This window comes from Ochotona curzoniae, unplaced genomic scaffold (genome assembly GCF_017591425.1).
Source record: "Ochotona curzoniae isolate NIBS_2020 unplaced genomic scaffold, NIBS_Ocur_1.0 contig_883, whole genome shotgun sequence".
NCBI lineage: Eukaryota > Metazoa > Chordata > Mammalia > Lagomorpha > Ochotonidae > Ochotona > Ochotona curzoniae.
This window is the reverse complement of record NW_024466599.1, coordinates 26205931-26220063: the sequence shown is the minus strand read 5'-3', so window position 1 is coordinate 26220063 and position 14133 is coordinate 26205931. Positions and strand designations below refer to the sequence as shown.

Here is a 14133-nt window from a genome sequence, read left to right as displayed (position 1 = left end):
TTGACAACTTAATTTGGATCAGATATAAAAGAGGTCCAGAATAAAATGCATTTTGATATTTAAAAAAATTTCTATGAGGGCAGCACGTTGGCCCAACTGGCTAATCCTCAATCATTAAGTGCAGCATCCTGCATGGGCACCAGTTTGTGTCCTGGCTGCTCCACTTCCCATCCAGCTCCCTGCTTGTGATTTGGGGAAGCAGTGGAGGACAGCCCAAGTTCTTGGGAGCTTGCACCAGTGTGGGAGACAAGAAGTTCCTGGCTCTTGGCTTCAGATCAGCTTAGCTCAAGCTGTTGCAGCCAGTTGGAGAGTGAACAGTGGATGGAAGATCTTTCTCTCCTATACAGAAATATTCCAGTAAAAATAACAAATTCTATTAGACACCCAAAGAAAAAATGTTAAATTCTTTTTTTCTAAAGATGTGTGTATTTACTTGGGAAAGAGAGGCTGCATGCGCTTCCATTGGCTGCATTACTCTTCAGATGATTTAAGTAGCCAGCACTAGGCCAGCCTGAAGCCAGGAGGCAGGATCTTCTTCTGGGTCCCCTGTGTAGGTGGAAGGAGCAGACTCATTTGAGCCATATTCTACTACATTTCCAGGCCATTAACAGGAAGCTAGGTAAAAAATGGAACAGCCAGGACACGAACCAGCAACTATTTAAAATGCTGGCATCACTTGGTGCACTAAGCTGTAATGCCAGCCCCCAATGTGATATTCTAAACAAGAGTTAATTGCATAAAATGGAAAGAATACCAATAAACTGATCAGAAAAAATCTTACAACAGGGAAGAGAAATGGGCACAGAATAAGAACAGGGTTCACAACAAAAGGAAATATAAATGTCTTTTTACCAGCTGGTCAATCTGTAGACATTTAACCTACGGATAAATTATGTCTGTAGGTATATGTGTATATAATTCATGTTGAGTACTTCAAAAAGTTCTTAGAGATGGAATTTTAAAATGGGGCTGATGAAATTATGTATTGTGAAAAACATTGATTTCAAAATGTTTTTGAACCAAAATAGACTTTAACTTTTAATTCCATTTTTCCAAGAACTTTCAGGTGCCATAATATTTCTGTGTACATGCATAAAATTCTCTGAAAGGATTCTCCAGATTCACTGCCATAACATTGCATGCTCACAGTGAGGATAAGGAGTGGGTGTGATGCTTTCACTGTACGCCCTCTTTATATTTGTATTTTGATTATTTTGAACTTCATAAGTTTCAAAACTATGCAAAAATACAAATTTGCAAATAAAAATGAAAGATAAGTACAAGAGCGTTGAAGGATCATCATTTTCTTTACCTCACAAGCTTTCTTGTGTTTTTTTTTTTGTTGTTGTTAGAGAAAAAGGCATTACTGGAGACTTGACAGCAAATGTCTAACACTATTTCAGAATGAATCAGGATCGAAGTACTATAAGGTAAGACCTTCACATTGAAAAATAGATAATACAATACTATGTGTTCTTCAAAGTATACAAATAGTCTTCACTGTTATACTTGCACATGCCTTTTTATGACTCTGACCTCATATATGAAAATCACTCTCGAAGTCCTTGTTGAAGCATCTGTCACCATTCTTCCATCACGTCCCACAGAGCTGACTTGCTACCAGTGGTAATTTGTTGCTATGTGTGTGTGGCCTTGTAATTGGGTTGCTGATGTTTTTTTTCTGGATGTTGTGATATGGATTAGACTGCTGACAAAGTCCCCTGATTATTGCCTGTCAGAAGAGAACAGTGAAGTATTTGGTATTTCTCCCAGCTTCCACATTACCTTAGGCTGCATATCCCAGTTGCTTATTTTGCGTCTTGGTATAGTTGTGCTTACCCCGCATTTTGCCACATCATGGTTTAACTGCAAAGAAGATTATAAATACAGCAGTTAGATCAGGTAGAAAGAGGCTGAGCACTAATGACTTGCTTTGAGCTGGTTGGTTTTTTAATTTACTTGCTTACTTGCTTGCTTGAAGATTATTTCTTGGAAAGAGAGATCTTCCAGCTGCTGGGACAGGCAGAAGCCAGGAACTTCATTGTATTCCACCACATCGGTAGCAGGGACCCAAGCTTTTGGAACATCTTTCCTTGCTTTTCTCAGACATAAACCAGCGTCCATATTGGGTGCTGGCATCACAAATAGTGATTTTGCTTACTATGTTATAGCACTGCCCATGGTTGTCATTTTATCCATAGGAAGTGGACTAAATCTAAGAGATCACTATTTACTCAGTGGGCAGAACTAAGAGGGAGTGTGTGAGCAACTTGAGCAACTTCTAACTCAAACTGACCCAGTATTCTGCTTTTTCTGCCATTGTTTCTGTGACTTCATGCTTCAGGGACTGTATCTAGATGGCAGCCACTACAGAAGCAGCTGTTGAGTTGATTTAATGACAAGTAAAAGTGACAGGTATTGGATACAATGGCAAATGACCTTCCTGTTGACCAGCTACAGTCCTGAAGCAGGTCTTAGTTGTCACACTAATTGTTTTTCTTCTGGCATTATAGACAGGCAGACCATTCAAGGAAAGACTGTTACTAAGAACTGACTTTTGTTCCATTTACCACTCATGTGTGTTTCTCCTGATGGCATCCATAAAAATACGTACTTTTGATTCTCTAGTGGGTATATAAAAATGAAAATGTGTTCATTTTTTCAGTGCTTTAATTTTTCTGCTTTAGGAAATTCCACTTTCAGAAATTCTCCGTGTATCTTCTCCACAAGATTTCACAAATATTTCTCAAGGCAGCAATCCACACTGTTTTGAAATCATCACTGATACCATGGTGTACTTTGTTGGTGAGAATAATGGGGACAGTTCTCACAATCCCATACTTGCTGCCACTGGAGTTGGGCTTGATGTAGCTCAGAGCTGGGAAAAAGCAATTCGCCAGGCCCTCATGCCTGTTACGCCTCAGACAAGTGTTTGCACTTCTCCAGGACAAGGGAATGATCACAGTAAGCAACAAGTTTTTCCCCTCTTTGGTTCTTAAATATTGTATACGTGTGATTGTGTTCCTTTGTATCCTTTTAATGCTTATCTAAAACTTTGTCTTTAGTAGTCAGTATTGTTACTAATTCCTTTACAAAATTACATATGTTAAAACTAGCACAAACACTGCAGTGTCCAGAGTTAGGCAGGCTTTAGCGGCAGCCTCCCCACATTGGAGTCCTCAGTCCAGCAGCCAGCTCTGTGATCCTCAAGTTCCTGTCTGTCACAGGTGTCTCCTGCATCGGGTCCATAGTATCAAGTGAAAGCATACCAATGTATAAAACATACTTGGCATACATATTAGTATTTGCTGCGTGGTAGAATATAAACAAGTAATAAAGTGTTGAAGTTTACATCATAGTTACGAAATGCAAGTTCAGAAATGCTGGATTTCTTTTAATTAAGATATTCAGAAATATCAGCTGTTAAAATCCATATTATGCACTAACAAAATTTATTAAACCTAAATGTGATTAAAATGTGATACCACTTCTTTCCCTACTGGCATTATGTTGTTTATGGGGAAACATCATTAATTAGGCAACTGTATTTAAGTTGAAATAAGTGTCATGCGATTTCTAATTACTATTTATTTCAGTTTAGTTGTGTTGTACAATAGCTCTCAGCACCATGCTAGGCACTGGGCTAGAATACAAAAGAAATATTACAGATCATTTAAGGAAGCATGACTTGCATGAGTTAATGTTATGTGGTAGCATAAATTAGTAATGTAGAAATGAAAACTATTTTCAAGAAACTCAGATATGTATAGAAAAAATAGGCATAGTCTTCCTAGGAAACTGATTGAACCTTACACACTTCAGGTAAGAACAGCATGGGAAGCACTACATAGGGGAAGTGGAGAGTAATGTTTACTCTGAGAGACAAGTATGATCAAAAACACAAGATTCCCAACCATGTACATGTTTGGTTCTTAAAATTGACTGAGAGGGATGTGGGCAGGCCAAGAAGGATCAGCCCATAACACACAGTGGCACGAGTGAGAGCCAGGATGAGGTGCAGGCCAGGTTGGACTGTAATACCCACTAGTTCACATAAAGGCTGGGGCTGGACCAATCTGGGCTAGGCAGCTGCAGGTGCCAGTGAGAGCTTACAGTGGGGATTGCCCCGGCTGAGTCAGGCTGTAGCACCTGCTGGCAAATGCCAAGATTGGGATGGACCATCTCAGACTGGGCCACAGCAACTACTGGCATGTACAAGGACTGGAGCAGGGAGTAACTGTGGAGACTCCTTTGCTGGGCTGCTGCTTCTGCTGGTGAGCATGAGAGCTATAATGAATATGGAACAGCCAGACTAGACTGCAGCACCACCTGGCAGGTGCCAGGACTGGGTGCAAGTCATGTCATGGTGGACCACTGTACCACCCTGGCAAGTGCAACATCCAGAGCTGGGAGCATGCATAGCAGTTGATCTGTGGGCACTCTCCTGCTGGGCTTTATCTACTGCTGGTGAGCACAATGGCTAAGGGTGGCCAGCCTGGACAAAGCAGCTGCACCTGTTGAATTGTGAGGGTCATGTTTAAGAGAGGGTCAGGCTGAGATAAGTCACAATATCCATGGTTATGCATAAATGCCAGATGGGATGCAGACTGGGCCGAACTAAGCAGAGCTGGCACACACTTAAATAGGGCGTAAGGGTAGGCCTGGTGGGAATTATTGGTGGTTGCCATGACTACACCATGGCATCAACAGATTCATGTGAGATATGGGGCTGGGGTGGAACTCACAAGGCAGCCGCATCTACCATCTTCTGGTGCTAGTGACAGGTCAAACCTAATCCTGCAGAGGGTGGTGCATGGTGGAATCAAGTCTGAGGTCACTCCAGGCGAGGTTTCTTGGGGGACTCCCCAACTAGACCACTGGACTCGGACCCAACCCCAGAGAAAATCACAGGATGTGTGGTCAGACCTCGGTGTGCATGTGTCAGGACTGGGCCTCCTTAGTTTCTGATGCCTGTGCAGTGACAGCTTGCCCAGATGCACAAGGGGGACACGACAATCAGCTCAAACCAGCAGAGAACTGGAATTACTAAAAAGCATGGTTTAAGATGTATTTGTCATTGATCCTTTTCTTGGTCATTAATATTTAAAATTTGAATTATTTAAAATTATCTGAATATTTTAAGAGTTTTTAAAAGTAATGTTACTTATGTTTATATAATTTGCTTACATCTTGTTATTGATGAAGCTTTTTTGGGATTGGTGAAGCTTTATGGTTTCATATTTGAGGATATAGAAACTTGTTTGTGTGTCTTCATGATTCTGGATATTTGTTTACTGTTACCTTGTTTTCTTTCATGTTTTCCTTTTTAATTTTTTCCTGTCAGTTACTTTCTTTGCTTATCAAAGTAATACAAAAATTTAAACTTCATAGAAATCCCTGATATTAAATCTCCTCACTGTAAACCATTATCTATGGTTTGATGTATACTCTTGGTTTGGGAAAGACTTGGTGGAAGCAAAGCCTTTTTTACCACCTGCCGTATTGTTTTTTTTTGTTGTTGTTTTAAAAAGTGGGGTGATAACTCTGTAAACTTGTTTACAACTTGCTTCTTATACACTATTTAATGCACAGCAGATATATTTCAAAGTTAGTATATACTGGTTTACCATTTATGTAAGGGAAGCAGTAAAGAAGTGAAAAAGTTAATATGTAGGAGCAAGCATTTAGCCTAGTGGATCAGATAACTGTTCCTTACTGAAGGAACTCTGAGTTCCCAGCCCGACTCCAGATTCCTGCCGCCCTGGTTCTAGACTTGGACTGCGCTTCCAACTCCTGGTTCTGCCTGACTCTGTCCCAGTTGGGAGTATACACACTTTACGACTTCCGTCTTATCTGCCTGCTTGCTTACTGTCAAGTAAATAAAGGAAAAAACAGCTTAACGCACAAGTTCGCAAGCCCCATTTCTCCTACTTTCCAGAAATAACCATAATTTTGCTTTTAATTTAAATGCTACCCTAGTATGTACCTTTTAAAATCAGTGAAATATTATTTATTACATACTTATATAGTATCCCACTGTACTTACCAGTTTTCTTATTGATGAATTATTTGTATATGTAGATATTTTTAATGTACATGTTAAGCTGCTTTTAGTTTTGATGTACCATGGCCCTTGTATGTCATTACATAATAGTATTAAGTTATAGAGTGATAACTTTGGCCTTTCCTCACCCCAGTATTCACTCCTGTATCTTACAGAAGATTTGTCTACCAGCATCTCTGTATCCAACTGTCAGATCCAGGAGAATGTGGTAAGTAACAGTTATGTGAAAATGCAGTGATTAAAAATAAGAAAAATGAAAATCTTACTAGAAAAGTGGGTCCATAGTAGAATGCTTAAAGAACAATTTTGTGGGTCCTTAACTTGCCTGTTTTATGGAAGCAGCTTAGGCCATTTTTTAAAATTATGAAAATAATATTAATGTTTTCATTAGAAAAGAGGAACATGAAAATGATAACACTAATTCAGAGGGAAGCTCTAGTGGAAGTGTTGTAGCTTTGCAGGTTAGATTCCTGCCTGCAGTGCTTGAGCCAGTTTGTTTGCTAGTTGTTCCACCTCTAGTCCAGCTCCCTAGTAATGGTCTGAGAGAGTCCAAGTATCTGAGTCTTACCCACATGGGAGACCCAGAAGAAGTTCCTGGCTCTGGCTTTGGCCTGGCCCAGTACTGTCTGTTGCAGCCATCTGGAGAGTAACCATGGGTGGAAGCTGCTGCTTGGGACATCTGCATCTCCTGTCAGACTCGCAGTTCATCACTTCTGCGGCCTGTTCATTTTTCCACTGATGAGCATTTTGGAGACAGCAAATGGTGACTCAGGTGCACAGGCCCTGCCACCAAATGGCAAGCCAGGTGGAGTTCCTGACACCTGGCCAGCCTGGGTTGTTGTGGCACTGGGGAGTGAAGTAGAGGGAGGAGCTCTCCCATTTTTTTTTTCTCCCTCTTTGTAACTTGCTCTTTCTAGCAAGTGGAAAAGAAAGAAAACATAAAGTTCATTCTTAGGGCAATACAAAAAGGAGCAGCAAGCAGTATTTGGCCCACAAACCATAACTGGTGAACCCCTGGATTAGAAAGGACAGGAAAACCACAAAACTAGTCTTTAGCTCTGTATAACTTCATTGATGAAGTCCCCCTTTACCACATGGGGCATCCAGATGCTACACCTGTCTAATGGATAGATGTTCTGATTTCCAAATGCCAGTCAGGACCCAACATCCCGCAGTGTTACAGAAGATACAAGGTGGCAAGCAGGCTGAACTTTTGTCCCACAGCTTGGAGGTGAAGAACAGTGAGGAAGACAGATTGTGGAATGGATTTGAGTTACCCAATCCTACTAGTAGGAACTTTTGAGTTTTAAATTAGCAAATCTCTGTAATGGTTAAATTAGGTAACTCATTTATGCTAATTTATTTTTATAGACCCTGTATAGTCAATGTAAGGTTTTGTTCTTTTTTCATTATTAAACAGTTTATCCTGAAGGTCTACCTAAAGAATAAGTTCAATCATAGTATAGGATTTAAACTTAGCCTTTTTAAAGCTTAACTTATTTTGGAATATACCCTGTGTTTCAAAAAATATATTTTGTACTCTGAAAATTAATTGGCCTCGAACATAAAAACAAAATTTTCATTATTTGAGCAAAGAGTCAGATATTGACATTGTTTTGTAAATAATACTGATGACATTTCCCGACAGGACATCAGTACTGTTTACCAGATCTTTGCAGATGAAGTGCTTGGCTCAGGCCAGTTCGGCATTGTGTATGGAGGTGAGCAGTTACGCTCTTGCATGAAAGTTTTGAAACTTTAAAACATTGATTTTGTTATTTTTGTTTTTCTCAAGTATCCTTTTCTGAGACCTGTAAGTACTCATTCCTTAATTTTAACTGTAAACTTTAGAAGTAACAAAGAATCAGAAAATTAGTTGTGCAATAGTCTTTATTTTTTCTTGTGGCTCACACTTGCAGATGTCTGTGGGGTGAGAATGATTTCAAGTTGATATTGAGCTATGGGCTTGTGCACTGGAGTTTTCAGTACAAATGGTGCTATTTGTCTACTGCTGGTTTTGTCAGATCTGAACACCTGACGCCAACCAGCTCTGATACTGGTAAAATCATTATGCCTCAGTGTCTTCACCTGTCCCTTGGAGCTAATAAAAGCTGGCTCGCAGAGTTCAAGCAAATGTATAGGATGTACTTAATAAACCATGATCAAGTAAAATTGTTAAACTCTTGTCATTCCTTGTCAAGACTGTTAAAAGTAGTCTCTTGGTTGGCCTGTCTGCTTCCTGATTGCCCTGTTTGCACACTAATCTTTCAAAAAATTCACATGTATCACCCCACACAGAACCCCGAGGCTTATCGTTGCCTACAAATGCAAGGCCAGTTTTCTTAGTGGCTGTAAGGCCAAGGGGGTTGTCCCAGGTTTTCCAGGCTCCTAATTGTACTTTTTGGCCTCTCCTAGTTGTTTTCTTTGCCTTCCAGTCCTGCTGATGTGCATTTTTATCTTTGCCACTCCTCCTTTCCCATCTGTCCCTCCAGTGAGCATCTTTCCAGATCACAGGCCCACGGAAGGACTTTCTAGGCAGACACTTGTCTCCAGTCCTACCACTCCATCAAGTAAAACTCATTGCTGCCTCTAGATGCACGTAATACTTAATGTCGAAATTTCTGTCACAGTATTTGTAATGTTTTCAGTTTAGAATATTGTCATCCAGTTGAGCTTTCTTTGAGGTTAGGCTGAGAGACCTAGCAGCTGTCATTTTGTTTGACACAGCAGTAACCCAGAAAATTGTTTTGATTTAACATGTGTATGTCAACATTTAATATTTGCATCTTCAAACTTCTCAGTTTTAAGATTTGTAACATCTTTAGCAAATCCTGTCTACTCGAGGGGACTGAAAACTGTCTGTGATACCTTTGGCTGCCTAAATGTGCTGATTTGCCAGTTAGTTTTATGCCCTTGAGACAGGTAGAGAATGTGAATCACATATTGGCTAAAAGAAAAAATCGATCATCATTTCACCACTTCACTCACAGTGTCTGAAACACTGCCTGGTATATACTAATATAACTTTGAATGAATGAAGGAATGCTTTTAGGTTACACATTTCTACCCGATAAATTTAGATCACGTTTCTTGAACATAAAGACCCTGCTTTGGGGAATAATAAGTAGCTAAAAAGCACCCTGATGATTGAGCTTAGAAAAAAATATATTAACTCATTAGCATGTTTTCATGTTGACAGATTATTTGAAGAACAGATCAGGGTATTTAATATTGTTTATCTTAGATAATATATTACTTCTCAGCAAACAGGTTCATTTAGATTTTCTGTCATTTCAGATAATGAAGCTGTCTTTATTAGGGACAAGAACTAGAGAGGAAAAACATAAGTTACTTCTTGAAATTAAGATTAAGTGAAAGAATATGGATAAGAAAATGAACCAAAGGAGAAATGCAAGAGTAAATATATACAAATTTAAGTTTATTGGAAATTTCATGTCATATCTGAGAAATCATTTACTTTTTTTCTTCCTTCTATTTTTTTTTTCTTAATAGGAAAACATAGAAAGACTGGAAGGGATGTGGCAATTAAAGTTATTGATAAGATGAGATTCCCCACAAAACAGGAAAGTCAGCTCCGAAATGAAGTAGCTATTTTACAGGTAAAAAAAAAAAACATGACGTGTGACTTACCTACCAGTTTTGATTTTGTTTAGTACAGAAGCACCAGGCTGCTCTGGTAACAGCTCTGTCGTATGTCTAGAACAAATCTAGCATTGTGATATCTCCAGCTGTTTTTGCTTGTTTGTTTCTTTAAGATTGCTTTGGCTTTTCCAAGTCTTTGTGTTTCCATATTCATTTGAGTATCTTTTTAACAAAATAGTTGGAAAAGTTCTCCATCTCTTACCCCACCCTTGCCCCATTTTTAGGAAAAACGCCCACACACAAAACTAAATCTTGAGGCCCAAGACCCATGCAATGACTCAATTAGTTAATCCTCTGCCTATAACCCAGCATCCCTTTTGGGCACCAGTTCATGTCCTGGCTGTTCAACTTCGACCCAGCTCCATGCCTGTAGCCTGGGAAAGCAGTGCAGGATGACCCAAAGCCTTGGAACCTTGCACCTACATGGGACACCTGGAGGAGTCTCAGCTCTGACCATTGCAGCCACATGGGGAATGAACCAGCAGATGGAGGATCTTCCTCTCTGACTCTCCCATTTCTAAATCTGCCTTTCCCTCAAAATCTTTAAAAGATTAATAATAATAATAAAAACAGCCTGAAATCGAGTTGGAGCATAGGGGAGATATGTCAAAATAACAAGTAGCCAACCTATGCAGAAAAATTGTAAAAATGCTGTCTTGGAGAGAGGACTACAACTCCTTGGAGTTGAAGGAAAGATGGTTCTCCCCTCTGTGCAGCTACTCTATGGACTCAACTTGAAATTCAGATCCTAACCCTTTTTATTGATTGTAATTCTTCGATCTTACTAGTTATTTTACTAAGCTGTTTTTCTTTTGGTGCCTTTTATATTACGCAGTCAATTGTAAATATCTTGCAAACTCTTTCAGAATTTACACCATCCTGGGATTGTAAACTTGGAATGTATGTTTGAAACCCCAGAACGAGTCTTTGTAGTAATGGAAAAGCTGCATGGGGATATGTTGGAAATGATTCTATCCAGTGAGAAAAGCCGGCTTCCAGAACGAATTACTAAATTCATGGTCACACAGGTATTTCGATTCTTTTCTGAACTAGTAAATTGAAATTTCAGAGAATTAAGTAGTTTTGCTTTTATATCTTGGGAAACCTGAAACAAACAAAATGCCTTCAGGTAAATCTTGGTGAACTGTAGTGGAAATGTGCAAATTGTACCACTTAAGGAATTATACTGGGGTTTAACCAAGATTTCCTAGTCATTGAAAACAAAATCTTTCTTCTTTAATAACAGATACTTGTTGCTTTGAGGAATCTACATTTTAAGAATATTGTACACTGTGATTTAAAGCCAGAAAATGTGCTGCTTGCATCTGCAGAGCCATTTCCTCAGGTGAGGTGTCCTCTGGAAGCAGCGCTTTGTCTGGATAACATGCGGGTTTGTGTCAAAGGCAGGGTCCTAGAGGGGGCGCGGGGGGAGCAGTGATCTTACCCTCTGCCTCACCACTGAATGGCTGTAATGGCCACGTAGGCCAGGCCGAAACCTGCCCTCAGAATTCCATCTCCAACACAGTCATTCAGAAAAGCATGTCAAGGTGCATGTCACCGAAATAGCAAGTGAATACACCTTGTATTTTTTTGTTCTCCGCTCACTGTGTAATACTTTTTGTTCCATTTTCACTGTATGTGCTGCCAAAGCAAGCACTATACTGTTTTCTAGAGGCCAAATTGCTTCTCTTAATTTATGTAATGTTTTTACTGTAGACATTTCTTTTAGTCACATCACTTCCTCTGTGAAGCACTTGGCATTTGCTTATTCACTATGGGTTTGTCACCCAAACCTGAACTTCTTAAAAATGTGGCCTGGTGTCCCACCATTATGCCATTATGGTGACAAATGGATTCCACTGCCTCCCTGTGTCAACATTACAGAAAGTAACAAGATGAGTTTCTGAGTTTGCCAACATCACACTGGTAGAACTCCATAGTCACAGTAGCCACTGTGACTTGCCTTCAGTAATGACTAGTAAATTGTTGCACAGTCATAGAAAATGCTAGTACTCTTCTTTACTGGAGAATTCTGTTGTTCCTGTTAGTAGATATCTCTAATATTCCTCAGTTTACTTGCCAGTTTACAGTGTGATGTGACAATAGATTCTGGGGTTAAGCAAAAATAAAGAATGCTTTTCTATATTGCAAATTAATTTTTTATTCAACATTTATTAGTGCCTATGTGTTTAGACAGTGGTGAGGACTCAGAAATGAGATACTTCTGCTCACTTCAGAGTCAGAGTTATAGAGAGGAGAGACCTCTTCCGTTCGCTAGTTTACTGCCGAGATGGCCTCAGTGCGCTGTGCTGGGCCGCACTGGCACCTAGTTACCCCAGGGCTCCCAGGTGGGTGATAGGAGCCCAAGCACTTGGGCCACATGCCACTGCTGTTCTCAGGCCGTTAGCAGAGAGGTAGATCCGAAGTGGAGCAGCTGGATTCAGAGCAGTGCTGGCATCACAAGCAGTGAGTGGGTTTACTTGCTTATCCCACAGTGCCCACTCAAGCAGCTTCTATTTCATTAAATCACCGAACACTGGAATACCACTTTAGTATTTGGCCTTCTGGAACTTAAAAGTCCAAAAGTTGAAATAAGTACTAGAGAACTAGGAATGCTCTTCATTCTGTGGTAGTCAGAATCTCAGTGCTATAAATGTATCTGGTTTGGGGGAAAGCGTCTTTTTGCTGTTTGAGATTCATAATGTTCAGCAAGTACACTGAAGTAGAGTATCATGTGCGGACATTTGGGTATTTATATGATATAGATTGACACACCATTTTACACAAGTTGTAACAAAAAATAACAACTCTTTGATTTCCAGGTGAAGCTGTGTGACTTTGGATTTGCTCGAATCATCGGAGAGAAGTCCTTCAGGAGGTCTGTAGTGGGAACTCCAGCGTACCTAGCCCCGGAGGTTCTCAGGAGCAAAGGCTATAACCGCTCCCTGGACATGTGGTCCGTGGGGGTGATCGTCTACGTGAGCCTCAGCGGAACATTTCCTTTTAATGAAGATGAAGATATAAATGACCAAATCCAAAATGCTGCATTTATGTACCCACCAAATCCATGGAAGGAAATCTCTGCTGAAGGTAAAAAAAAAAAAATTATTTTGCTTGTTAATCTAAATATTCTTGAGATCCCAAATCAACCTATCTCTTCTGACTTTTCTTATTACCATCTCCCATTCATTTTTCAAATTGTATCAGCTAGCAGTTGTTGAGCCCTCATCTTTCAATGTTGTCTCTTCTGGTTCTGGCACTGTCTTCTTAAAGGAAGACCTTAAAGGGTTCCCAGATATAGTTCTAATCTACGCCCTTGCTGTCTCATGTTGGAACTACTAAAATCAATTTAACTATCCAGTCACCATTGTCAAGTCCATCTCCAGGAAACACTACAAACATTGGGCTTCCCTTTGACCACAACTGCTGCCCAAACTCAGGGACCTTTGTACCTTGTGGCTCGGATATGAAGTTTTCCCTGACCACTCCTGTACAAAAAGATCTACTCACAGTAACAGCTGAACATTTTTCTTAGCATTCCAACTCTGGATAACTGACTTTTCTAGTCTTCAGAACAAGATGGTAATTATTGGGAGCCGTGTGGTTCGGCTCCTTTTCCTGAACAGACACCTCACTTTGTTTTCATGTCTCTTAAGGCCCCTTCTGGGAATCTTAATTCAATTGTTTCTCCTGCTAAAGGCTTTAAAGAGTTCAGCTCTTCATTCTGTACCCACTTGGTCCTCTTCAGTTTACTGATACTAACAGGAAGGAACTTAAACCACTTAAAACCTACCAGCTGAGGAACACCATGGCTTAGAGTTAGCCAGCCTTTAGAAAAGTTAGGCCTCTTTTGTTTCTCCAAAAACGCTGGCCCTAATCCTAGCAGCTACTTGGGCCATGGGCAAGGCCCTAGATTGGAAGTGGGGCAGCCAGGGGACACACGGACACACACACACACACACACACACACACACACACACACACACACACACACGGACACACACACACACGGACACACACACACACACACGGACACACACACACACACACGCACACGGACACACACACACACACACACACACACACACACACACACACACACACACACACCACCCCCCCCCCCCCTACCTAGATGGAATCCTAGTGTTACAAGTGGCAGCCCAGCCCACTCTGGCTCCTTAATTTCATTTTAAACTAAACAAAGTTTAGTTCAGTAACTGACCATATAGCGAGAAATTTGTTAGTGGAAGACCCAGATTCCAGCCTGGGCAGTCTAAGAGCAAAGTGTCTGTATATTTACCCTGTACTTTGTATTGCCTTCTTAAAATAAAATTCTGACAGGTGCACTTAATTCACAAAACTTTTATGTGTCGGCATAAAGCCTATGTCATTAAGAAACAAAAACC

The 14133-nt window shown here is 40.3% G+C and overlaps 1 protein-coding gene across 1 annotated transcript in view; it reads left to right on the top strand.

The window, feature by feature from the left end:
- Nucleotides 1–14133, top strand: part of PRKD3 (protein kinase D3) — a 71346-nt gene that overhangs the window by 53427 nt on the left and 3786 nt on the right. The window contains exons 10-17 of the mRNA XM_040993090.1: nt 1353–1430; nt 2688–2964; nt 6220–6272; nt 7713–7785; nt 9578–9684; nt 10594–10755; nt 10974–11072; nt 12550–12817. Coding sequence (XP_040849024.1) covers nt 1353–1430; nt 2688–2964; nt 6220–6272; nt 7713–7785; nt 9578–9684; nt 10594–10755; nt 10974–11072; nt 12550–12817 — 1117 coding nt within the window. The remainder of the gene's footprint in view (nt 1–1352; nt 1431–2687; nt 2965–6219; nt 6273–7712; nt 7786–9577; nt 9685–10593; nt 10756–10973; nt 11073–12549; nt 12818–14133) is intronic.